The sequence below is a fragment of the Ailuropoda melanoleuca genome, chromosome 4, assembly GCF_002007445.2.
Source record: "Ailuropoda melanoleuca isolate Jingjing chromosome 4, ASM200744v2, whole genome shotgun sequence".
In the NCBI taxonomy this organism is placed as follows: Eukaryota; Metazoa; Chordata; class Mammalia; order Carnivora; family Ursidae; genus Ailuropoda; species Ailuropoda melanoleuca.
This window is the reverse complement of record NC_048221.1, coordinates 54,616,198-54,642,112: the sequence shown is the minus strand read 5'-3', so window position 1 is coordinate 54,642,112 and position 25,915 is coordinate 54,616,198. Positions and strand designations below refer to the sequence as shown.

General features: G+C 57.0%; 1 protein-coding gene across 1 annotated transcript in view; it reads right to left on the bottom strand.

The window, feature by feature from the left end:
* Nucleotides 1-25,137, bottom strand: part of IQSEC1 (IQ motif and Sec7 domain ArfGEF 1) — a 170,104-nt gene extending 144,967 nt beyond the window's left edge. Inside the window, exon 1 of the mRNA XM_034658853.1 lies at nt 24,757-25,137. Coding sequence (XP_034514744.1) covers nt 24,757-24,779 — 23 coding nt within the window. The 5' untranslated portion in view covers nt 24,780-25,137. The remainder of the gene's footprint in view (nt 1-24,756) is intronic.
* Between the last annotated feature and the right edge of the window lie 778 nt (nt 25,138-25,915).

Here is a 25,915-nt window from a genome sequence, read left to right as displayed (position 1 = left end):
GTCTGCTCTGACCTCTAGCTTGGTCCTCTAGGGCTGTGAAGGTACTGGGTCATTGGCTTTGAGGTCAAGTGTGCCCAGCCTCAGGGGTGGTGGTTACTGTGGCCATTCCCTGACCACGACCTCCTGTCTGGTCTGGAGAGAGCGGGGTCTGGGTCAAACCTGAGGGGAGCAGGGGACACGTGACAGGCCCCTCCCCAGCCCCCAGACGCTCCGGGACAAAAGCCACATCCACCCTCCCTTCATTCTAGAGCCTTCCCCGCCTGGCCCTGAGCAGAGTGCTGACTAGGGGCTGGCAGAGTGGATAAAGTGGGGGGAGTCGTGCTGCTGTGTGAAATGCGGGCGGCTTTCAGAGAAACCTGTGGCTCAAGGGCTTTACAGGAGTTTTATGAACCTGTCGCCCTGGGCTCAGCCCGTACTGCCACAGACACCCCCATACCTGCCCAGTGCCCCGGGCCAGCCAGGCAGGGGCCTCTGGCTGTGAGCGCGTGAAAACGCAGTGTGGCCGTGCGTGTGTGTGAGCCCGTGTGTGGGAGAGGCGGAGCAAGGGTGTGACGGCACGAGGAACGGGGTGCGCAATGTGCTGGACGCAGCGCGTGAGTGTGCCCACGTGGGTGAGGAGTGTACCTGGCCTTGGGGAGTGAGCACAGCAGGATCCGGGTTCACATCCCAGCTCTGCTCACAGGCGGAGAATCCTGAACAAGTGACTTCTGTCAGAGGCTGCTATTAGTTCTGTGCGGTGGTGAAGTGGGCTACTGTGGGCTTTCGTCACACGTGCACACTCCTGTCAGCATCACAGGTGCCTGCGGCCAGGCGGTGTCCCCATACAGGATGGTCTGCGTGTGTGAGCCGCTCTCTACCCTCCAGGGCGTCTGCCAGCCCCGGGATGGCTCGAGGAAGCAGCACCCGATGGTCACGCCTCCGCTCTTCTCACAGCCTCAGGCAGACTTAGGGTTTCAGAGCCGGTGGCCGTGACCACCCCGTCCCAGCAGAGCACCCGTGGCTCTTAGCCCCAGCACAGGGGGCCCAGGCCCTGCAGGGTCTCCAGCGCTGGGGCTCACAATCTTGTGGGCCTCCCTTCAGGCTCCCCAGTGGGACTCGGCTCGGCCCAACCCTCTGCCTCACCCCTCCTGGCTCTGCGTGCTGGGCCATGTCCACCCTCGTGGACCGTCACCAAGTATGCCGCTTCCGGCAGCAACCACTCCTCACAAGCGAACAGCCTATTTCTGGTCAACGAGGCCCAGTCCCCTCCTCCCTGCCTCACGCTGCTACACCAGACATGGTTCGCCACGCCAGCACCACTCCAGGACCAGCGGCCTGTGACTTGTCTTTTGTGCCCCTGGCCTGTGAGCAGAGATTGGCTGACTTCAGATCCACGGGACCTTCCTCTGTGGCTCGGTCTCCAACCCTTCTGTGTAAAGTTAGAGAATGTCTTTTTCTAAAGACATCTTATGGAAATGTCAAGATACAAAACACATACGAAGCCGAGGCCCTCAGACATCCCCCCGCTCCCACCAACTACCATCCGAAAACCAATAGCAAGCATCAGCTTCACCCTTGGGCTGCAGCCCTGTTGTCATGGGAACTGGTGGCCGCAGACTGGCCCTCAGAGGGACCCCCAGCCTTGGATCTCAGAGGAACCATTAACTGAGCCCTCGTCCTCAGGGGACCATTCCTCGCTGGACTGGTTCTCAGAGGACGTGTCAGCAGTACCTCTGGTTCCAGGGGGGAGGTTTAGGGCTAAATGGGGAGACTAATTTCCCGTGATGCCTCTTGGGCCCCCCCTCGGTGCCGATGGGAAGAGCGGGCCAGAGGGGAGGGAGCGACGGTACCTGTAGCGGTCAGTGGACAGGCTGCTTCCGGTCTCCAGGGAGCTCCTGAGGCGGCAAAAGTGAGACAGGGTTACCCATGACCCCCGCACGACAAACGCTCCCAGGGGCCGTGCCAGCTCAGGCCACACTCCTGGGAAACTTGTTTGGCCCCCACATGCAAGAAACCATGTGCTTTCTTTCCCTCCGACAGGTCAGATGAGAAGCTGCCCTGTCTCTATCCCAAATGCCAGTTCGGAGAGCTCAGTTACAAAGGACCCTTGGCAACATCAAATTCAGTTTGCTCCCTGTTCACTGGGAAAACCAAGGCCCAAGGTCCCGCAGGAAGTCTTCCAGCCTGAGGCTCCTTGCAGTCAGAGACCCAGTGGGGGCCTGGGCCTGCCACACTGGGGCCTCCTGCCCCTGACAAACCCTGCCCACGCATGAGCTGGTCCCTGCCTCCTCACCCTCCTCTCATCCTACCCCCACCTCCAACCATCCTGCTACCTCGCTGTTCCTGCAACATGACAATCTCATTCCTGCCCCAGGGCCTTTGCACTTGTTCCCTTTGCCTAGGATGTTCGGCCCCAATTGCCACATTTGACACTCGCTTTCCAGTGCAGAGAGGCCTTCCTGGAGTGTCTGTAGCAGCCCTGCCCCTTACGCTCTCATCTTATCACTCTGCTTATTTCTTTCAGAGCTTCAAGTGCTTGTTCACTGCCTGTCTTTCCAGGCAGGGCCTTGTGTGTCCTGGTCATTGCCGGCCCCACTGAGGAGACCAGTCAATCCTGTTGCCTGCTATCAACGGTGGGTCAGAGGTGATGAGTGCAGGTGCAGTCAGAGGAGGGGAGGGAGCCCCGCCCGAGGTCCCACAGTGGCCAGTGAGGCAGCCTCTTAGCCTCATCATGGCTGAGGATACCGAGGCTCGGAGCGGGGAAGCACCATGGACAGGGTCTACCAGCTCTGAGACAGGGATTAGGCTGGGATTGGGACTCAGGTGTGTTTGGCTGGGACCACCATGCTCTGTCCCTAAAGAGGCCTCCCATCGGAGACCTCGTAGACAACAGGCCAGGCTCACGAACGCCATGCCCAGACTTGATGTCCAGCTCCGGACCTGGGCCCAGGGCCAGCCTAACCTGGGGTCAGACCCCGCTCCACCCTCACTCGCCGTGGGTTTGGTACAAGTCTCTTTACCCCTTCATGCCTCAGTTCCACATCTGCAAAAAGGGGGATAAGTAAATCGTTCATGGGGGCAAATAATGGACCTGAAATGACTATAGAGAAACACGAGCCTCTGCTGTGCATGGGGACATGGCCAGTGTCCTAGGCCTTTGGGGCCTTGGGGTGTAGCCTGGCTCCCTGCCCTCCTGGGGAGTGGCTGCTATGACACTGGACATACCCCTGGAGGCAGTGTCCCTCGACTTCACCTCTCCTCCCATGCCACACTGCCTGTCCTCCCAGGACGCCACCTCCCCACCGTGACCATTCTGCACACACCTCCCCCACCTGGTGCCTCAGAAGTCCAGGGCCCCTGCTTCCTGTGGGCCTGTGCTTGGCCTTGGGCTTTGCCATTCTGAGCCAACACTGGGCGCTTGCCATGGGTCATCCGAGCTTCAGCCTTGGTTTACTTACCTGCCCTTAGGAGGCTGACCCTCCTTCCACATCCCCACACTGACCTGCAATTCTGGTCCAGCGAAAGCATTGCTGGTTTGCTGGATCCCATATTCAGCGGGTTAGAGTCCCCAAAACAGAGCCCTGTCCCGGGTTCCTCCTCCTTCTCCAACCCCAGCTGCAGAGGCTACCGACAAGCTCCCTTCTCCCCTGGAGCCAGAGCCCACCCCAGGGCCACGCACCGTGGGCTCAGCAACTCTGCCTGTGTCAACGAGGCCTTGCCAAAGCTCAACAAGAAAAGAGGATGTAATGGGTGGTGTCGGGATGCCATCCAGTCCTTTCTCCAGACTCCTCACTGTCCTGTGCCTGCTCTGGTGGGTGACGGCTTTTCCAGGATGGGGGGGGGGTAGGGCGGGGCTGGCTGGCGCGCCTTACATCGCTCCCGCAGCAGGACCCATACTGGGAGTGGTGAGGAGCTCCTGCCTTCAGAAAGTCCCTAGTCCAGACAAGGGGACCCAGTGCTCAGCACCTCTCCCCCAACAACTGGCCCCTCAGAAGCAGACGTGCCATGGGACGAAATACCAATATGATGTGACAGGGACACAAAGTGATGCCAAGGTGTCCAGGCGCAGAGCCACCTGACACAAGCAAAGGGGTTTGGTTCCCTAGATCTGGTCTTGCTCTGACTACATCATGAGAACCCAGCAACGTCCCGGCCGGCCGCAGAGAACCCACCTAGTGCTAGGGACTGTTTCCACACATGTCCTCATCTAACTCTTGCACAACCCTCATGAGGCACAAGGCAAGTGCAGCTCGGGGCACCCTGTCCCTGGAACACCATTCTGTTTCCTGCCTCTTTAGCCTGCAGCAAACTCCTATTCACCCTACAAAACCCTGCTCGAGTGTCAACTCCTCTGTGCAGCCTTCTTTGCGGATTGTGACTTCCTAAGCATATTGCTTCCTTCCTTCCTTCCTTCCTCCTTTCCCCTTTCCCACTTCCCTAATAACAGCGAGTCTATTTGAAGCAGCTTCTCTGTGCTAGGAGGCACTGCTGTTAATACTTCCCAGGAATCAACTCATTTAGTCCTCAGTGGAGCCTGTGAGGGAAGTACGGTGACACGCCACCATACTGTGACACACGGCTCCAAGATGTGGAAGGGTCCATGATATTTTCCAGCCAGATAGTACTGTCACAGAAGTACACCTGTGAAGATGGGCGCTGTCTGCTGAACACGACCCACCCCCACAGGGCTGAGGGGCCCTAACAGTCACACAGGGCCGACCTGGTCTGCCGTGGACCAGCCCGAATCCCTGTGGCAGGTAGTGGCCTCTGCCTGGGCTCTCCACTCCTCCCCACCCACATCTCTGCCCATCCCCGGGATCCCCTCGGTAGCCTGAACCCCTCAGCAGTCCCCCTCCTGGAGTCTCATTGACCCTCCCACAGCCTAGCTAGGACTGGCTGCAAGTGGAGACCCTCCCTCTGCCACGTGCTCTGCTGAGTCCACGCAGCCGTGGAGCCACAAACTGAGGCCCATTCTGCTCACCACTGTCTGCTGCTCAGCCTGGCTACCAAGGAGAGAGGCCCAGACCCGAGCAGGAAAGGCCTAGAGCGAGGGTGTTTGGAGAACATGAGAGGCCGCCTGGCTGAGCATACCTGCATTGGAACCAATCACCCGAGCTCACACCACAGTTCCAACCTTGGTGGTGACAGAAACCCTAAGCCTCGGCTGCTTCCTCTGGAACAAGGGGTGGCAGTAACAGCCACCTTCCATGGATGATGAGGGGAAAGACGAGAAAGCAAAAGCGCTTTGTAAACCAGAAAGCACCAGTGCATGCCTATTTGAGATACTCACACAGCTATTATCATACGTGTCATACTTTATATTGAGATATTAGGCCTTAAATGTTCAAACACGAGTCCTAGAGCCAAGAAGGCCAGGGTTCAAATCCTAGCTTTGTCGCACACAAGCAAGTTAATGAAACTCTCTGTGCCTCAATTTAGTATCCTCAACTGTAATGTTTTGGGAAGAGTCAACTGGCTCATACATTTAAAGCACTTAGAACAATGCCAGGCACAGAGCCAACATTCCATAAATGCCAGCTATCACTAATATAGCTAGGATTCGAAAGATCTGTATTACTCAAGATACCTTATATTTTGTAACATATTATATTAACGTATAATACCAACAGTGAGTGAAACATTAATGTGTTACGTTAACACTGGTTCTATACTAATAGACATTTGTTTTATCTGAGCTGCTTTACCTCTCCCTGCCCAGGGGACCCTGGACCAGGCCCAGACAGAGGGCTCTCAGTCAGCCAGGCAAGGCTCCGGCTCCTCCTCCTGTCTCCAGTTCAGGTGCAGGGGATAAATAGTCCCTCCCGGCCACCCTGGACAAGGTGACTGCCCTGGGACGGTCCTTTCTCGGAACCCCCTGCCCCCAGCCCTACTGCCCTGGGCTCCCGGGGAGGCCACTTCCTTTCCTGCAGAATAAACTGGCTGCTCTAGTCCTCTCTATGCGAGCTTCGAAACAGCACCCAGCCGTTTATACCAAGTTCAGGAACAGGAAAAACTGCTTTGTGCTGGAACAAGTCAGGGGAGGGCCCCCTGGGGGATGGGCCATGGCTGGCAGGGCCATGAGGGAGAGTCTGGGGGGGCTGGGTCATCTGGGGTTTTGGGGCCTTGGTGCTGATAACATGAGTGTGTTGTCTGTGACAATTCAACAAGCTGTACACTGGATTTCAGTAAAAATTTACATAAAAAACCCCGCGTGGTTCAGCCCCTGGCGGGGGCAGCAGGAAAAACCCAGAACTTGGACCTATTGTAGCTGGAGGCCCCTTCAGGCACCCTACAGCAGCTGTGTGGCCTCGGGAAAGCCCCTTCCCCTCTCTGGCCTCAGTTTCCCTCTGCTGAATGAGGAAGTGGTGTTTCTATTCCAGGCTGTACAGTGGGGACAGCGCTTTTAAGAGTACTGACGTACTGATGTCTGGGCCCTAAGCCAGGCCGATTAAGTCATATAACCTCTGGGGGTGTGTTCCTGCACTGTGGGTGGTTTTCTGTTTTTTTTAAATCTTTACTTGGAAATAACCATAGAGTCACAGGCAGTTGTCAAATACAATGTCCTGGGAGGTCTCAGGCACCCCCAGCCCGAGCCTCCTCCAGTGTTAACATCTTGCACAACCACCGGTCACCAACCAGGCTGACACAGGTACCAACCACAATGGTTGTTTTGACTTCACCGGTGAGACAAGCACGTGCGCGTGCGTGTGTGTACTTGTGTACGCATGCGTGTCTCCATGTAATTTTAGCACACGTGTAGCTTGGTGTGACTCCCACCGTGATCAACGACACAATGGTTCCACCACCAGGCCCTGTGCTGCCCCCCGCAGCCACGCCCACCTCTTGTCCCCAGTCCCTCCCTGCTGACAACCCCCCATCCGTTCCCTGTCTCTGTAAGTTTGCCATTTCAAGAACGCTCTACAAATGGACTTGTACAACATGTAACTCTTTAAGACTGGCTTTTCACTCCGTGTGGTTCCCTGAAGGCTCATCTGAGTTGCTGAGTAACTCATCCCCTCCTTCGGATGGACCCCACGGCCCGGACACACGGCAGGTGTCCGCTTGCTACTGAAGGACATCTGGCTCGTGTCCAGTTTGGAGGCCCTTATGAATAGAACCGCTATGCACATTCTGATACGGGGTTCTGTGTGAACCTAAGTCTTCATTTTTCTGCAATAAATGCCCAGGAGTGCAACAGCCGGGTCCCATGAAAAGCATACATTTACTCTGACAGGAAACTGCCACCTGCCTTCCAGAGTGGCCAGCATTTCAAGCTGCCATAATGTTTTATCTTAGCCACTCTCAGAGCTATGCAGTGAGATCTCACCGGGGTCTGAGTTTGCATTTCATGGATGACTCATGGCATTGACCATTGTTTCTTGCATTTGTCTGCCTCCCGTGTATCTTCTCTGTGAAATGTCTGGTGAATGCACCTTCGTTTTAAAAATCTCCCCAGATGGGTTTAATAGACAACCAGCTAATCCCCTAGCACTTCTGAACTTGGAAAGTTTAAAAAGAACCTGGTCGCTGCTGCAAGAGTTCTGGGCAGCCTGTACTTTCTGGAAGGGATACTTGGAGGGCTCTATGGAGGGGTCCGGGGTACCACAGGTGGCTCTGAGCTACTGTGTCTCAGGCCCGAGGGCGATGCTGTCTGTTCCTGAGAAGGAATGGGGAGAAAACAGAGAGCAGAGACAGAGGGCATGGGAGGGGACCCCTCCTGGGAGCCCCCCACTCCAGGGAGTCAGCTCAAAGCCCACAGGAGCTTCTATGAGTGGGCTTGTCTGTAGAAAGCAGTGGGTGGCTAAGTCCATGTGTGGGATGAGTTCACGACCCCGGAGGGAACTTGAGGCCAGGCAGCTCTAGGCTGTCACAGACCCCGGAAGGGACAAAGTTGTGGAATTTATGTCATTCTCCAAAGGGGTGTGGGAGGCCGCACCCCACCCTCCCTGTCATTAAATAAGCAACACATGGTCACTACATCGACTGTAGGAATAACAGCAGAGCACAACAAGGACATAAAATCGTCCACAGGGGCTCCTGGGTGGCACAGCGGTTGGGCGTCTGCCTTCGGCTCGGCGCGTGATCCCGGCGTTATGGGATCGAGCCCCACATCAGGCTCTTCCGCTATGAGCCTGCTTCTTCCTCTCCCACTCCCCCTGCTTGTTGTTCCCTCTCTCGCTGGCTGTCTCTATCTCTGTCGAATAAATAAATAAAATCTTTAAAAATATATATATAATCAAATCAAATCGTCCACCGTCCTAGCTCTCTAGGGACTGACTAACCACTGTAACTATTTGAGAATATTTTCTGACCAGGCCCTTCTCTAACTGTGTGCCCGTGACTGGGCATATATGTTTTTTGGTTACACAAAAACACAGTCTGTTCTATAAAATACTCCCGCCCCACCCCCTTGCTCCACACTTCTCTCGAGTGTGTTTTTAGGTTTCAAATATTCCTGCATGTCACCCCTTGGAAAGCCGCCTGGAACCCCTGTGGGTTCCCTGCCTCCCCAGGTGGGTGCTGGGCTTGGGTCCATCTCTCCGTCCTGGTAAACAAGGCTGCGGGACCGTCCCATCAATACGGTCTCTGTGCACAGGCTGGGATGTTCCTCTAGGACCCGTTCTTGGAATTTCTGGGTCACGGTGGGGGGGGTGTTTTTATATTTCTGGGTACACACAGATGCTGACCCAAGAGGCTGGACCAACACATTCTTAGCAGCAGTGACGGCGAGCGTTCGGCCCTTCTCAGGGCCGCAGAAGTGTCTCTGTTTGGGCCAGAGATGAGGGCGAGGGAGGAGGTGCGGGGCGCCAACCTGCCCCATGCCTACGCTGTGCCCCGTCTGCGTGAGTCAGCTGACACATGCCACAGATGCTGCGAGAGCAACGGCGGGCCCTCTGGCTGCCAGGGAAAAGGCACCTCAGGACCAGGGCTGGGGTGCTGTCACCCTTCCTCTCTGGGAGTGTGGAAGCAAAGACACAGAGAAGGTGCGGGCTGGCCCTGGGACTTGAACCCAGCAGTGCCCCTCCTCCGTGCCAGGCTGCCCTGTTGTCTCATCCCCTTATCCCTGAGGGGTGAGGCTTTTTGCCCAATGTCACACAGTGGTGCTCACAGACCTGCTGCCGTTCCCAGTTCTGGTCTCAGGAGCTAAGGGACACTGTCTCCGCCTCTGCTTCCTCGCCTGTGATCTTCCTGCCTCAGAGGCCAGTGTGAGGCCCCGGGAGCTGCAGACTGGAGGCGCCTTGTAAACCAGACAGACGTAAGGTGTTGCCATGCTGGCTCATGCCCCGGCTGTCCTGCCCAGTCCCCCACGCCCCTCCCGGGGCTTCCCTCTGAAAAGGCCACAGAGGGCTCCTGCCCACCCACCCTCGGCCTGCCTGTCCTGGCTCTGCGCCCCAGACAGCCCTGCCCACCAGCCTCAGGCCCCACTACCCAGAGGCACAGTGAGACGATTGTCCCCAGGTTGGCCTCCATGCCCTTCTATCCTGCCAGGAAGCTCTGCCCAGGAGCTCAGCCTGAGTTTGGAAAACTCCCTGCTGGCGGGGGTGGGGAGAAGTGTGCCTCTGTGCAATCCCCCTGGACAGAGGCGTGGAGAGAGACATCTGGATGACCAGGCAGGGGTCCTGGGTGAGACCTGGAGTGCATCCAGTCCCTCTCTGGGCCTCAGTTTCTCCATCTGCACCATAAGAGAGTTTGTCTAAAGAAGTGGTTCTTAACTTTGGGGGTGGGGGGTCTCAGGCCACTTTGGGACAGTGATTCATGCATCCCACATACTAACCACACAGCCCCCACTTTGGGCCAGGCTCTCTAAGAGCTTAGTACTGACTCATGTCACCCTCACAACCAGCCTGCAACTCGAGATGTTCGTATCCCCACCTCACAGTTGAGGAAACAGAGGCTCCCAGACATGGTCATAGGCATTACTCAGAGCGCAGGGCGATAGAGTGAAGAAGACAGACATAGCACTGCCCAAGTGGAGGAAGGGGGCAGACAAGAAAAGTAGAGAAGCCTGCACACAGACAAGGTCACTCGGACCAGCACGGGCTGGCGTATGAGATGGGGTGGGGGCACCCTCAGACACGAGCCAAGGAAAGCCCCTAGGAAGAAGCGACCGCGGAGCCTAGGTCTGAGTGACGATCGAATGCTGACTCAGAAGGACAGGGCTCTGCGTAAGGAAAAAGCAAGGGAAAGACCTGAGGTGGGAACCAGAGGCGCACATTCAAGGTGAGGGTCCCTCTTGTGGAGCGAGGGGCCAGGCCAGGCCTCTGCTGCAGGAATGAAGTCTGGCTTGGTGAGGGAGGGCCACTGAGACCCCCAACACCACCACTCCAGCATCCCACCTTCTGCTGCCACCCGAGAGGTCCCACCAGGGATTCTCTCCTTAAGGCAGAGACATCAGCAGAAGGTGTCTACAGGTCAGAGCAGCTGGCGAGGGCACGTCCAGTCCTTCCTGCCTGGGGGAATGGACTGAGGCCTCAGCCTGTGGCTCGGAGCCCGGCCATGCCTGTGCCCCAGGGCCTTTGACACTGCATCTGGGACTGCCACATCCTGTCATTCCTAGGCCCAATTTGCTGATGGGCAGGGAGCGCAGAGATGCTTTAGTCCAACAGAGGCCGGGAGAGGGCGGTGTGTTGCAGTCCCTCCCAACTTGGACTCCTTGCCCTGCCAGAACCATCGGGCACCACACCATCTCCAGGAGAGACGCAGCTTCCAGCAAACCCACCGGGTCCCCGTGGCCTTTCTAGAGGGTCCTTCCTGGGTTTTCAGCCTCACCCCTACCACGCGTCAGGCTTTTCAGGTAGGTGTGGACAGGATCTCATTTAATCTACAAGCCTGTGGGCCACTGGGGTTTCTTATCCCCAATCTTATAGATGAGGAAACTGAGGCTCAGAGGGGCTCACAGCTGCCTGAGGCCTGAGGCCTCTCGGCTGGTAAGCAACCCCACCCAGACCCAGACCTGGGTCATTAGGGCTCTGATCCCCACCCTCTTCTCCATGGTTCCCATCATCCACTGTCATTCCAGGCAGCTGACCCCCAACCAGGAGAACTTTCTGACCCCGCCCAACCTTAGCGGGGAAGATTTGCTGAACCGTGTGTTCCCAGAGGGTATCTTTCCCCTGCAGGGCCGGGGGTAGGCCCGGGGGGGGGGTGGTTTTGGATAGCCAGAAAACAAGCCAATTCACCCCAAATTCAGCAACTTACACATTTAAAAAATTTAACTTTTAAATAGTCAACACATTCTCACGGTTCAAACATAAATAGAAAAGATATCAATTTTAAAGTCTCCCTCCCCACCGCCCCGCACCCACCAAGGCTTCCCCTGCCCCCAGGGAGCCCCGGTCAGCTGTTTCTTGGGTATCCTTCTAGAACGTCTTTACGTGGATATACACAGACGCATACGTGCATAGCTAAGGTATTACGTATAGGCTTGCTCCTCACACAGAGGTCTTCTCCCGGACACGCTGCCCTTGCTTTCCCCTAACAATACGTTCTGGAGCTGAGTAGTGCCCCTTGAGCTACCTCAGACTGAGGACTAAGGCAGGTGAAGGGGGCGCGTCTCCTTGTGTAGGGGTGAAGGGCAACTGTCTTCTGTGGCCGGGGAATGCTGGGGGCCCTCCCTGACCCAAGTCCCTGACCCTGGAGCAGTGGGGTGGGCACAGTGCCTGCCTCCTGGGTGCAGGGCTGGCCAGAGCCATGGACCTCTGTGGGCACTGTGTCCCCTTCCACATCCGACAATGGCGCCCCTGAACAGCACCCCAACTCACAGACACACTCTCAGACACACACGTCAATGCATGAAACACAGTGTGCACACACATGATTGTGCATATGTACAAGCATGAAGACCCTCCCAGCAGCTGGGAGTACCCTGGGGTGGGGGGCTCAGGCCACCAAGCACAGGGTCACGTGGTGAGCAAGACAGCTGGGATGTGACCCTGCTACTGCTGCCTTCGAGGCCGCACTCAACAACCACATGAAAGGCAACCCTGCCCCCAGGCTCCCTTCAACTGAAAGCGGGGAGCTAGGACCTAGGGTGATGAATAGCTCAGGTTCCACTTGTAAGCTCTTTTCATGTAGATTTGCCACTCCTTCCTGCGAACTGGGTGTGTTCGTTCAGTTCAGTTATATGAAAGTTAAAAACAACAAAGAACATGTCCAGAACCTACTGCAGGCCAGGCCCTGGGCTAGGTGCTTTATCGTAAACCTCACGGGGAAACCGAGGCTCAGAGTAGCCAGCAACAATGAAGCCACGACGTGCAGAGAGCCTGCTGTGTGCTGAGCACTGGGCATGTGGCTTCTGTCCTTCCGAACACTGTGGAAGCAGGTACTATTATCACCCCCACCTTGCAGAACGGCCAGCTGTGTGCAGAGAGGGGAAGGGGCTTGCCCCCAGTCACACAGAAAGAGAGGGCACTGGGGTGCCGTTCTTGACCTCAGGGCAGACTAGACTGGAGAGGGGGTGGGGCAGGAGGGAGAGAAAGGGTTGGGTCTGCACAGCTGACAAGGGACCCCAGTCGGCAGCAGCAGCAGGCAGACCCCCGCTTGGTATGGGGGACAGTTTCTCAAGGGCTGCAGAGGGCCCTGACGCCTTTGGGGGGCGGTTGTCTGCAGGCAGAGCTCTTGGGCACTCCCCGCCCTTGGATCCAGGGGTGTGGTGGTCTCTGGATAAAGGGGGAGCCCTAACCTACACCCTCTGTTCACGAGAGGGAGGAGCTGGAGAGGAAGGAAGCTCAGGGTGAAGGACACAGGGTGGGGGCTTCTATCTCAGGAGCGGCAAGATGCCATCACAGCATGGTCTGTTCCCCGCACGTCTTGTCTCTGCTCGGGATGCAGAGCATTCTCTGGGCAGATGGCTACAGCCCAGGCAGAAGGCCTTGGGTGTCCTTGGCCCACGGGGCGGGCTGGTGGCTGCAGTAGCAGCAGGCAGAGCCTGTCCTTGGCCAGCTGGGCAGGGCTGAGCCCTGGGTTGCGGAGCCGAGGGGTGGATGGAGGGGCAGCGTCCCTACTGGTGGTCTGTCCCAGCCCCTGACCTCCCCCAACTCCAACCTACAGAACACTCAGCTAGGTGTTCCCCCAGCTCCTCCCTGGCTGCCCCATAGGCAGCTCTCTGTACCAGCAGCCTCCATACTGGGGGCCCATCTTGGTGACAGCACTGCCTCCCACCCAGACCCTAAGCCAGATCCTGGATACTATAGTCTCCCTGCCGCCCAGCCTCAGGCCGAGCCTCAGTGGGCACTCTGCTCTGTCAACCCCTTGGCCTCCCCATTGGACCGCCTCCGGCTTTTTCCATCATGCCCGCCCCACCCAGCCCAGGCCTGGCATGGGGCACCCTCTGGACATGGGGCGCTTTCTGGATGAAAGAAAGAGAAACAGAAAAACTTCAGGTCGTTCTCTTACCTGACAAACACTGAGGGCTGCTCTGTGCCAGGCTCTGGCCTGTCACTAAGTCCTGGCTGAAGAGCCATCTCCTCGGCATAGCACCCCAGGGACCCTCTGGTCCCTCAGTCAGTGCAGAGATAACTGCAGAGCCCAGAAAGGAGGGGGCTGTGGCTGGAGGGAGGGGGCGAGGGAGGGGGAGGCTGGAAGGTTCTGGGCCTGGCCTGGAGATCTTATGATCTGACACGTGTGCGATGTCAGTGAGACAGATGTGGCCCTAGGAGAGGGGTGAGCGGCGCTGCTGTCCCCAAGCCCGAGTCCACACCCTGGTTTTCCACTGATGGGCTGGGTGACCCAGCGAAGAGCCCTGTCCTCTCTGGGCTCATGTCCCTGTCTGGACCTGGGGCTGCCTGGCAGGGACACCTGCCGGAGGCCTGATGATAGGCTCAGGGTATGTCTGAGGAATAAGGACAGAAGCGAGGCAAAGCCATATGCACAGCTTGGCTTGGGAAGGCTGCTGGGCGGGGGGGCGCCCTGCATGTCCAGCAGAGCAGGGCCCCCCCACCCGTGGGGCTCTGGGGGTGGCAGATCCTCAGCCCTAGGCTCCAAGAGGAAGCAGCAGCTCTGAGACGAGGAGGGAGGGCACCAGGAGAACCCAGACTTGATCCAGGGAACACATGAGCTGAGCCCCGGACCCAGATCTGGACCACCCCTTTAGTCCACAGGGACCCTGAGATGAGCTCCGTGCCTCCTTGAGCCTCAAGCCCCTCTTCTGTGGAAAGGCCAGCCCTGCTCTGGCTCTGGGGTGGTTCTGAGCCGCACAGGTGCCCCCTGGTGAGTGTTCTATACACTGGGAAGTGCTGTGGACAAATGTAGGGTGCTGTTCATTCCAGCTGCAGAAGCCCAGGCCATCCGAAGCCCTCACCCTTGCTAAACAATTGCTCTCGCCTGAGAACCCCCGTGTGCTGTCTGCAGTCACCCCCAAGAGTCCTCACCCTGGCCTCGGGGGCCCAGGAATGGCCCATTTTACAGATGTGGGGCATGCCTGCCCCCATAGCCCTCGCTCTGCCTCTTCCCTACCTGGCTCCTCCCCCGGGGGGCAAAGCACAGACAGGATTTCCCTGCCCGGGGGGGCTGGTGAAAAGGATGCGAGGTCCATCTGAAACAGATGATTTTTTTTGGAAACACACAATGCCCTAGGCAGCCTTAAAAATTTTTTTTGTTGTTGTTGTTTAATATATACTACTGGGAAAAGAGGAAAGACGAAATGGTAAGAAAAATGGTTCTTGTTTGTAGGCCCCAGTTGGCCAAGAAAAAGGGAGGCATGGCAGCCTGCCGCAGAAGGCCAGCTGGTCCTGAGCGTCGGGGGGCTCCTGGAGAGTCGTGCAGATACCCCAGCTGCAAACCCCGTCCTCCCATCCGCACAGCCCCTGGCACTCAGGGTCAGCTGCCTGGGTGAAGGCCTGCCTCCCCGGGGCTTAGCTGCGGCTTCGGGAGCTGTGTGCCTTTGCCCACCCCGAGCTGAGGCCACCAGCTTGGCCTATGCTGCCCTCTGACTCCAAAAGTACTCAGCGGGCTGTCTGTAGCCTCAGTTTACCGCCCCCCACAAATACACACATGCGAATCCCCCTTCTACACCCCCAGTGCCGTGGGCCAGGTGGGGCTGACGCTGTCGGCCCAGCTCCAGGAGGAGCCAAGAGACAGAGGCTGGCCAACTGGCACACGGCCTCCCCTGGGCCATGGAGAGAGTGTTAGGAATGACTGTGAACCCCAGAGCCCCCACATGGGAACATGACCCAGGGCAGGGGAAGCGGGAGATGGTGACCAGAGTATGGGAGCCCCCGGATTCAGCCACATGGAAGCAGACCCCTGGGCTGTGCACTGGTAGTAACCACTCACATCTCTTCTAACTGGGGTTTCTGTCCTTTGCAACCCAAAGGCTCCTGTATTAACACACTCCCCAGCCCCAGCCTGACTTCCTTCCCCTTCCCAGATGTCTGTATTTCTTAAGCCCCAGGGTGTCCCAAAGCCTCTCCCTGTGCAGTGAGAATCCAGGGAAGGAAGGGGACGAGAATGATATTTTAGGTGACAGATCCACCATGTGCTTTATTATGTCACTGAATCCCGATGGCCACCCTGCAAAGTTGGAATTATTGGCCCCATTTTACAGGAAAGGAAACTGAGGTTCAGAGAGGTTAAGCCATCTGCCCCAAGTCATACTGCCACCGGGCAGCAGATAAGGGTTTCCATCCAAGCAGCTCCTTGGAGGGTGGCTGGGCCCTGTGGCACTGGGCGGTATGGGAAAAGGCCTCAAGAACCCCGATACGCGGGCCCCTCAGCTCTGCTGAGCCCGCCCGGTCTCAGGGAGCTCCTCTGAGGCAGCCTGACCAGCAGCCCTGGAGATGGTCAGGGCCCGGAGTTGACCCAGGGTGGAGGACTGAGGGACCCGGAAGGTGCCTGCAGCCCTCTGGGTGACAATTGGGTGAAGCTGGGCGTTTCTCTCTGATTGGATAATGAGAGCAAGTGTGAGGAAGGCTGGCTCTCTGTGTTATCTCAGGGCCCAGCAAGCGTTGCAAGAGACAGGCTGTGAATTGCAGTGAGGGCTGTTTGATTAAAAATGCATCACTTCCCTTATTAACCATTCCAAACAGATGCCAGGACCGTCTTGATGAGGAATGAAACCGCCAGAGCCAATAAAACATCTTGCAATTAACCATGCTCAGATTGGCCTCCCGCTGAGCTCTGAGGCAGCTCCGGCAGGACCCTGTCACAACTGGGTGATTCGTCCCTCTGAGGGCAGGCCAGGGCACCAGTGTCCAATAAGATCAGGCGTGACTGGAGACGGGGAGACAGAGGGCATCTCCAGTCTGGGCCTCATGTTCCCAGCTCATCCCCAGAAAATCAAGTAAACCAGACAGGGGAGGCCAGAGTCGGTCAGCTGGGGGGTCTGTCCAGTGAGCCCGGCCCTGGAGATCCCAGGTGGGTGGGGCCCCGCGCTGACACCACACTCGATCTGTCTTCGAACCCACCACAGTCAGCCTTGCCAGCCTCGTCCCGGCTCTCCCTCAACCTGTGGCGAGTTAGTTTGCCAAAAGCCCATTCCCTGAAAAGCCAATTTGCAGGACAACAGGCTCATCGAAAACACTTGCTTCCCTTAACCTTTTAGTTTTAGTTCGCTGGGTTACATTTTGTCTTCAAATGGCATTTGAATCAATGTTTGATTTGTGTCTGTCCCAGCTCCCTGTGGCTGGGTGGGAGGCAGAGAGCAGGGCCAGAGGGGCAGGGAAGAGTGAGGTGGCTGTATTATCACTCATGGAGGTGGTACTGGGAAGAGGCTGAGCGGGAGGGAGCAGTGGTCAGCGGGCACAGGGGAGCAGGCAGGCCCACCCGAGGGGAGCCTCTAGGTGGGGCTGAGCCCAGGCTTCAGGAGGGAGGCTTTAGGGAGAGTGAGGGTGTCTGGGGAGAGTTCCAGAGTCTCAAAATTAATCGCCAGGGCTGACCGGCCCCAGCTGGCAGCAAAAGGGGCTTACGTTGTCTTTCTGGGAGCGGAGGAAGCTGGTTCCAGGGCCCCTGGTTGGATGCCGCCTTGGAGAGAAGGGGTCAAGGGGCGTCATCTGTCAGGGAGGGGGGCCAGCAGAGGTTGGGGACCGCACAGGCGTCTCATGGAAGGACTGAGACTGGGGGGTTGCCCGTCTTCCTGCCTCATGGTCACCAGGGGTCCAGCCCATTAGATCCAACACCTATCTTCAGCCTTTTTAAAAATTAAAACTTTTCATTTTGAGACAATTGTAGATTCTTTCGTAGTTGTTGAAAAAAATACGGAGAGATCCTGTTGACATTTTACCCCACCCTCCCCCACGGTAACGTCTTACAAAAGTGTAGGCCACATCACCACCGCTACTGACCTGGGTCTGCCATCCCGGATTTCCCGTTTTACTCCTACTTGTGCCCGTGTGTGAGCACGCGTGCACGTGTGTGCACGTGTGCAGATGCGTGTTCCGTTCCGTGCGCTGCTGTCACGTGTGCGGGTCTATCCTCACCCGCACAGGTGAGCCACGGCATGGTTCCGTTCCAAGTTTCCCCATCCAACTCCCTGCCCTTTAGAAGCCTAACCTGGTGCCGCCGGCTTCTCTGTACACATCTATTGTACAACAGACGTCAACCATCCGAGAGAAAAGAAGGACAGTAACCTTAAGGAAGGGACAGGCAGCAGGCATGACAGTGGCGGGTCTGGCTGTCCCACAGGGCGTCCCGTCTCTAGGTGGCAGCGGCTCCAGCCCAGGCGGACACAGTCAAGTCACTGCCATGGGGGCATGCTGCCCTCAGTGACATGATCCTTTGAACAGTGACAGCTCCTGGCAGAGCTCTGAACCTATCAAAGTCTGATCTTCCCACGACTGCAAGAAGGGCAGTCGCGTTCCTGGAAAATGCAATGTATATTAAAATCATATGAAACGCGTTTTGTGGTTTGGCTGTCGAACGGAGTGAGGTCCCAGGCTCAGTTGCCTACGCATGGATTTTCACTCCCATGAACAGGCGGTTAGACATCCGCAGGTCCTTGGCTGTGCAGGTCTGCCGCCCACACTGTAGGGCTCTAGCCTCTCTGGTCCCTGCCGACCAGACCCCTCTCCTCGAGTCCCCCAGAACACCTGCCCGCCCACATCTCCAATGGCCCCGAGGAGGCAGTGCGTCCCTGCTGAAAGCCCCCCGCACTCACTCTCTGTCCCCACGCTGACCGCTCCACCTGCATCTGTCACCCCAAGGGCAGGGGCTGCTGTTCCCGGGGCTCTAGCCCAGGCCGCTGCTGGACAGGTGCTAATACGTGTGCTCAACAGGACAGATCTGCACAGAGTCAGCCAAGGTGACGACGGCGAAGCTGTGCGGACCTGGCGGGTCAGTGCTTCCCCCCAGAAGGTGACGGCTGCCTCCTTTAAGGCCTAACTGGACACCATGGTCCCCAAACTGAGCTTTTTTATTTATTTACTTATTTAGAGAGAACACGTGCTGGGGCAGAGGGAGAGGGAGAGGGAGAGAGAGAATCCCAAGCAGATTCTATGCTGAGCACAGAGCCCGATGCGGAGCTCAATCTCACAACCCCGATATGGTGATCTGAGCCGAAATCAAGAGTCAGACGCTGAACTGACTGAGCCACCCAAGGGTCCCCAAACTGAGCTTTCAATTGGCTCCAATCCAGAACTGCCAAGCAGTGATTGGAAACTGAACTGCTTTGTGTAACCGGCTCTGCAGCCGAGACGCTTCAGTAAGAAAGCACATGTGTACCTATGCAGAACTTCCCTGAAGGACCCCAAGAAGGTGAACACCGCGGCGGCCTCAGGTAGAGGGACACGGAGCAGGGGTCCAACTTTGCGCTGTGAACAGACGTTTTTGTACCATGCGGATGAACTACCTCTCAGTTATATGAATAATCACAAAAAGTGGGCTGAAGCGGGCATTGCTTGTGTGCTTAAAATTTTTTGAGCACCTACTGTGTGCCAGTCACCCCCAAAGGGCCCAGCGTCCCTGGGCTGCGTATGTCCTGGAGGACTAGGTTCTGGGGGGGGCCCAGAGCCCCCTAATCTCCCGTCTGTCCTGGGGCAGACACCCCGATGAAATCAGGGGAGGCACTGGTGGGTGCCCAGCCAGACCCAGCCTCCTGAGTCCATGCCATGGGTCCATGGGGCTAAGCGGTCCATCGGGATGTGGGGAGGCTGCATCGCTCAGCCTTTATCAATGAAAGGGTAAATCAAAAGCACAGTGAGAGACCACTTCTTGCCAAGCGGATGGCTATTATAAAAAAAATCCCAAACACAGAGCAGCAAGTATTGGTGAGGAAATGGAGAAACTGGAACCCTCCCCCACTGCTGGTGGGAATGTAAAATGGGGCAGCCGCTGCAGAGAACAGGATCGTGGTTCCTCAAAAAATCAAATATAGAATTACCATACGAGCCAGCGTTTCCACTTCGGGGTATATATCTAAAAGAATCAGAAGCAGGGTTCTGAAGAGATATTAGCACACACATGTTCATAGCATGTGTTATTCACAATAACAACTGTCCACTGATGGGTGACTTTATAAAGAAGATGTGGTCTCCCCATACAATGGAATATTACTCACCCCTAAAAGGGAGGAAGGTCTGACAAAGGCTACGACATGGATGAACCTCAAAGACATTATGGGCAGTGAAATAAGTCAGTCATAAAAGGACAAACACCGTATGATCCCACTTACGTGAGGTCCCTAGAGGAGTCACATTCCTGGAGACAGAAAGTAGGACGGTGGCTGCCAGGAACTGGGGGTGGGGGGATTGGGGAGTTCGTGTTTCATGGGCACAGAGTTTCAGTTTGGGAAGATGGAAAATCTGGAGACGGATGGTGGTGACAGTTGGACTACCATGTGAATATATTTAATGCCACTGAAGGGCACACTTAAAAATGGTTAAAATGGTAAATTTTATGCTATGTGTATTTTACCCCCCCTTTTAAGTAAAGGTTCCTGGTGCTCTGCCAGGCCAGGGCCTGCAGGGGTGCTAAGAAACAGAGGTGGGCCCTGCCTGGGAAGCCCCCGGTCTGATGGGGGAGACGGAGGAGTGGGTAGTTGGTGACCACAGAGGGGCCTGCACGGTGGCGAAGGGGAGGACCAGGCATGCAGGGGATCAGCATGGGGACCTACTTGCCTGGGGGAGTCAAGAAAGAGACATGAGTTGGATCTTGGGGTCTGAGGGGAGGGGGGGGAAGGGCATTCCTGGTGGAGGGACCAGGAGGGGCAAGCTTTCCTGAGAGCACTAGGGTGTGCAGTGGGGGCGGGGCAGGACAGGAGAAGCAGGAAGTGCCGGGCGCCATGGAGCCAGAGAAGGGGAGTGTGCGAGCAGGGCCCCCCCTCTTTTCTTCCCTCCATCTCTCCAGGGCTTAGAACTCTGTGGCCTTGGTTACTGCTGCCGTTTATAGGAAGCTCCCCGCCAGGCCTGGCGCGCAGACTGAGTTGAGTGAATGAACCTGCGCGTGGACGGTGACCCCACAGCGACCGCGTGTGACAGACAGAATCGGGTGTGTGTGAAAGAGCCGGAGTATCTGGAATGCAGCTCCCGCTTCTCGCGGCCGTTGGCCTCTCTCCTCCCAGCCTCCTGAGCGTGCCAGTGTCGGTGACAGCCACCAAGAGTGGACCCTGCTTCTCTCTGCTTTCAGATGACACCGCCGGCCCAAAGATGGCAGGAGGCCTGCCCAGGATCACAAAACAAGGCAGGGGCAGAGCAGGAATGGAATGTCCTTCTCTTGCTCTGTGAGACCCTGGGAGGGCCAGTGCCTCAGAGCCATAGGGGCAGGGGTGAGAGTGAGGGGGAGAGAGAGAGAGCAGGAGCCGGCGAGCAGGTGGGGTGAGGTGTGCAAGGGAAAGTGGGGCCTCGCACAGGCCTGGTGGGAGCTTAGTCAGCACCCAACAACAATGCCGCCTAGGCCCCTGTTAGTCACAAAACCAGTTTGACCCTGACCCAGGGGCATTCTCAGGAGCGTCCTGCTGTTAGCAGACCTGCTGGGAGCAAGCCGTACTCCTTCTCACCTCCCCTGCAATATTCCTAACCGTCCAAATGGGGTGTGGAGGTCTGAGGGGACCTGACATCCTAGGGGATGTCACTGTTCTATGGGGACACGTGTGCCCTGCTATGGGCATGGGAAAAGAACAGTCGAGAGCCTGTCCAGCCTCCCCTCAACTTCCCCTATAGTCCAGTGATGTAACCATGGTTCCCACCCCTGATCAGAACCCTCCATGGCTCCCCACGACCCAGTGCCTGCAGAGAGAGTCCCCTCCTGGCACTCCATATGACTCCTGCCCTGGGTCCTGCCCACATCAACAGTGTCATCTGTCACCATCATCTCCCTCACATTTGGGACTCAGGCCAGACATAACTACTTTCACTAAAAGCCTTCAGTATAACAGAACACTAGAGCTGGGCTCTGGGGTCCAGCTTCAAGCCCCACACTACCCCCTCCCTGGGTGTTGCCTGGGGTGTTATTTGGTGACTCAGTGGCATTGTCAATATACTGGGGTTAACAGCCCCACCTCCCAGGGTTACTGTGAAGGTCAAATGAGCTAATGCCAGCAATGCCTGTAATCGTGACCTAACATTTGTGTACCAGAGAGCCCTTCCCTCCCGTTCATCCTGCATGCCCGCTGTAGGACGTGGCTACCTCCCTGTCTCTGGGTCCTCTTCCCATCCCGGCCCTTGGCACTCGGCATTGGTATTGTCTGTTTATGTGTGTTTTTCCCACCAGCCGGCAGGCTTCCAGTAGGCAGAAATTTTCTTACTCAGCAATAGCTCTTCCTGCTTAGGGCAGTGCCCGGCACAGATCCATCATTCATTCATTCATCAAAGATTTACTGAGCAATTACGGTATGCCCATGCCTTTCTAGATGCTAGAGGTAGCAGCAGTTAACACACCATCAGCTTCTCTGCCCTGGAACGGCCGACATTCTAGTGGTGAAGATGAACCAATCCACCAACAAGGGACACAGCGGCAGGCGGATGGAGACCGTGCTGGGCAGGGAAGGTGGGATCTATAAGATAGATTTGGTGGTTGGAGAAAAACCCCGAAGGAATGGAGAGAGGGGTCACAGAAGCTCCAGGCAGAGTTAATGAATGCATGAGCAAGTGAAAAAACGAATGCATGAGCAGGAGACTGCCCCCCTCCAGCCCCCGAGCCCCGCAGCAGCTCTGAATTTCACACTCATTGCAAACTTCAGTGTTTGCATGGAATCCAACTTCCCGTGTTCAAGCGGCAGGATGTGACATGCCCGTAAGACGGCGGTTACCATGCTACGTGTAGTTACAGTCGGAAGGGGGCTGACCTTAATTAAGACGCCATTAATTAAACTGTCAGCACAGTAATGACCTCAGTTGTTAGCAAATTTGATTAAAGAGCTGATTCTTCGAGTCCTCGTGATTTCCCCCCATTTCATTGAGAAATCTCCCGTTTTCGTTGTCAGCCTTTATTCCGTTCGCTGTGACACCACCGTAAGTGACTGAGACCCCAAGCGGGTGTCCGCTCTCAGACAGAGGCCCAATTCCATATCACTCTCTTAGGGCCCACTCTGTGGGACCCAGGGGCTGGAGGACAAGAAAATGGAGGACACGAGACACCCTGATCCTGCCATGAACGGGGACACTGGAGCGAGTCTGTCAGCTCTGGCTTGTGGCGTACCAGGAGAGGGACACTGCTGCCCAGTATACAGCAGGAAACAGCCATGTGACCTCGGCCCAGCTCCTAGCCTCCCTGAGCCTCAGTTTCCTCTTCTGTAAGATGAGATCAACAATCCCCTACTTTATAACGCTTGGTGAGAGCCGATGGGGCAGAGAAGGTTCTGGCACCCAACAGTGCAGTGGGGTGTCGGCTAGATGCTACTGTACTTGAGTTTCCAGCTGTCCTGAAAGTTAAATAGCTAGACATACTTAGCTTCCCTTCCCCGCCACTGTCCCCCCACCACGTCAAAAGCCCTAGGAACAAAGGTTGAATAGCAGGTGCTAGGAGAGCCAAGGTTCTAGGTGAGGGTGAGGTGGGGGAGCGAACATATGCCCTCAGGGCCAACTGTGCAGTCTGGTCAAGCAGGCCTGCTCTGAAGCTCCAATCTTTACATAAAAACCATGGGGCAATGGCTCCTGTCCGGTCACCCCTACTCCCCAGCCGCTGGGTAGCACCGGGGGAACACTCTGAATGTCACGCCACAGGCCATGGGAGCCTGAGAGCCGGACAAGCATAAAAAGACCCACACGAATGAGAGGCAGGGGGTACAGAACCCCCCAAGAGGCTCCCTCTGCACCGGCTCAGCCCCTCTCCCAGGCGAGCGGCAGGACAGGCTTAGTCTATGGGACAAACCCGCCATGGCTATGTGTCAGAGTGCAGGGTCCAGGACTCCCAGCAGGCTGGATGAGCCTCTACCCATATTGGGATGAGTAGTGGCACTTGTATGGCAACCGTGTCCCCGGCAAAATCATGAGCAGACAGGCTTGAGTAGCTGCTGAGCCCAGGCAAAGGTGTGGCAGGAAGAAGACGGCTGCCTTGGGAGGACCTGTTCCCAGGAACAGTGGCGGATGTGCCATGCCGGGGAAGGATTTACTATTTGTTTCCAAAAATACAGCTGGGGCCTTGTCACAGGGAGTGAGAACGCCGGGGTGTTCTGCTCACATCAACAAACCAACCTGTGGGCTTTTCCACTAAAAAAGCAAAGGAACGATCACAGCGAACCATAGGCAGAGGCCACCGTCATCGCCCCCTGGGGCTCCTGTCTGGGCCTGCTGGTGCAGCGGCCAGAAGTATCTTTATTTTCCTTCACGCTCCATTACTGAGAAGCTATCCGTCCACGGAGTGGGGTGGGTGCTGCTTAACTGGGGGCTCCACAGGTCCTGGTCACACTACAGTGTTCTGAGGCCTTAGAGTGGCCCCCAAGATGCCTGCCGACATAATGCTCTAGGCCTCTCTTTTCTAGTCCTGGGGATTGAGCCCAGCCCAAAAGGGTCCAACTCGGTTCTCTAACCTTCCAAGGTCTGTGGTCACGGAACAGACCCGAAGAGCAGAGGCCCTGGGCAGGCTGCCCATGGCAAGAGCATATGTGGAGCTGTGTCTCACCCCTGTAGCTTCAAGTCCCGGAGGATGGACCCTGCAAGGCCAGAAACCAAAGGTTGCTGGCCCCAGAACAGCACCGTGCAGAGCCCCAGAGAGCTGCGAGGGAAGCCGGCGTTCTAATCCAGTGCCCCCCGGGAAGCCTAGCTTAGCGAGGCGCGGGCTTGGGTTTCCATAAATACCCGGACCCGTGATGTCACCACCCCGTGCAGAGTTTGACAGCTTCTGCCGCTGGCTGTGGGCCCAGCAGACAAGTGCTCTGTCGCTGGCCCACAGAACACCTGCACGGCACAGGAGGACACCAATGCCCCTGCTCAGGACGGCGGGCTGGACCTTCACCTGTCCGCGGAGGACACAGCATCCTGTCCCCACCCCAACCTTCCAGCCAACCTTCCGTCAGGCATGGCTAAAGCGCTGGTCACGAAGCAGCTGGGCACAAGAGGCTTTTTCCCATAGACACACTGAGGCCGATACCAAAAGCCAAAATGGAAGAAGTGGCGTTGAAGACCCTGTATATGGATTTGGGGGATGACCTGCCTTCAGAGATAAGGAATTTCACAGCCCAATGGAGACCTGCTGACTAACAGCCTTTTTCTCTTCGTCACCACCAACAAACACCTCTGCTGCAGGAGACAAACACTGACACCCCTGCCCCGCGGCCAGCTCCCTCTGCAAGCCACCTGCATGGCAGCCCGCCCCTCCCCCACCAAGCCCCCACTCCAGCTCCAAGCTCAGCCGGGCCCCCTCTGGCCTCTGGCCCCGAGTCTCAGGCATAAACCTGCCACATATACTCACAAGTAGCGTCTTCTGCAAGCCATCCTGTCTGGGGGCAGTTTCCCCTTCTCTCTCTCTCCAGCTGGGAAAGCTCAGCGTGGTTAGGCAAGCAGCAGGATGCTCAGGCTTCTCGAGAAGTGGAAGGGAATGAAATGAAATCGAGGGGCGAGTCACATTCCCGGGGGCGGCAGGCTCCTCCGCCCAGGCTGGGGCGGGAGCAGGGGGTGGCAGCAGCAGGCTCCGAGGGGCCCCGGGCACAGCAGGGCTCACACCGTGCCCAGAAGCCTGCGAAGTCGTCCAGTCACCATGGTCGCCAGGTTGGCCGGGGGCGTCGGCCTCGCTGCTACCTGGGACCACCTCGGGCTTTTCCCCTCCCGCACATCCGGGGTGGCTGAGCGCGCGGAGGAGGGGAGGGCTGGGGGGAGTCTGCGCCCGCTTTGCTCTCGCAGCATCCGGAGGAGGGGCGGGCGCTCGCGAGCCTCCCCGCCAGGCGCCCAAGGAGCAACGTAGTGCGGCCGCGCTGGACCAATCCCCGAAGCGCTCGTCACCATGACAACTGCAGCATCAGGCGCGGCCACCCGGCGGCGCCCTCGCTGCAAAGTCACCCGCCCGACGGAGAGAGCCCGCGCGGGTGCGAGGCTACAGCAGCCTGTCGGGTCCCTTCCTGGCTGGCGCTGGAAACCTGGAAATCTTGTTGCTAAAATGCACGCGCTGCCCGGAGCCTGCGATGACGCTGCTTTCCAGGGTGCCTTCTCTGCCTTTGGCACAGAGACATGCAAGCCATGGAATGCACGGGCCGGCGCCCTGGAGTCAGGCCCACCGATTCCAAGGCTGGCGCTGCCTCCTAAGGGCCTCGAGGCCTTGGGCAAGCCACTTCCCTTCTGGGAGCCTCGATTTATGCTACCGTAAAATGGGATCATTACGTCTACATCACAGGGGTTCCAAGAGGGCTTGTCACACGCAGTAGCTGCACAGAGACACAGCTGATATTATTTGTGTCGGCCCTGTCCTGGGGAGAATTTGTGGTCTAGCTGTGGTGCCCGATCATTCACTCATTCAACAAACACCCCTGACCACCTTCCATGTGCCAGGCACTGCTTGTGGACCAGCAACTGAGTGGTGAAGAAGGCAATGCTTTCATGGTATTGACATCCCAAGAAGGAAATAGGAAATCAACATG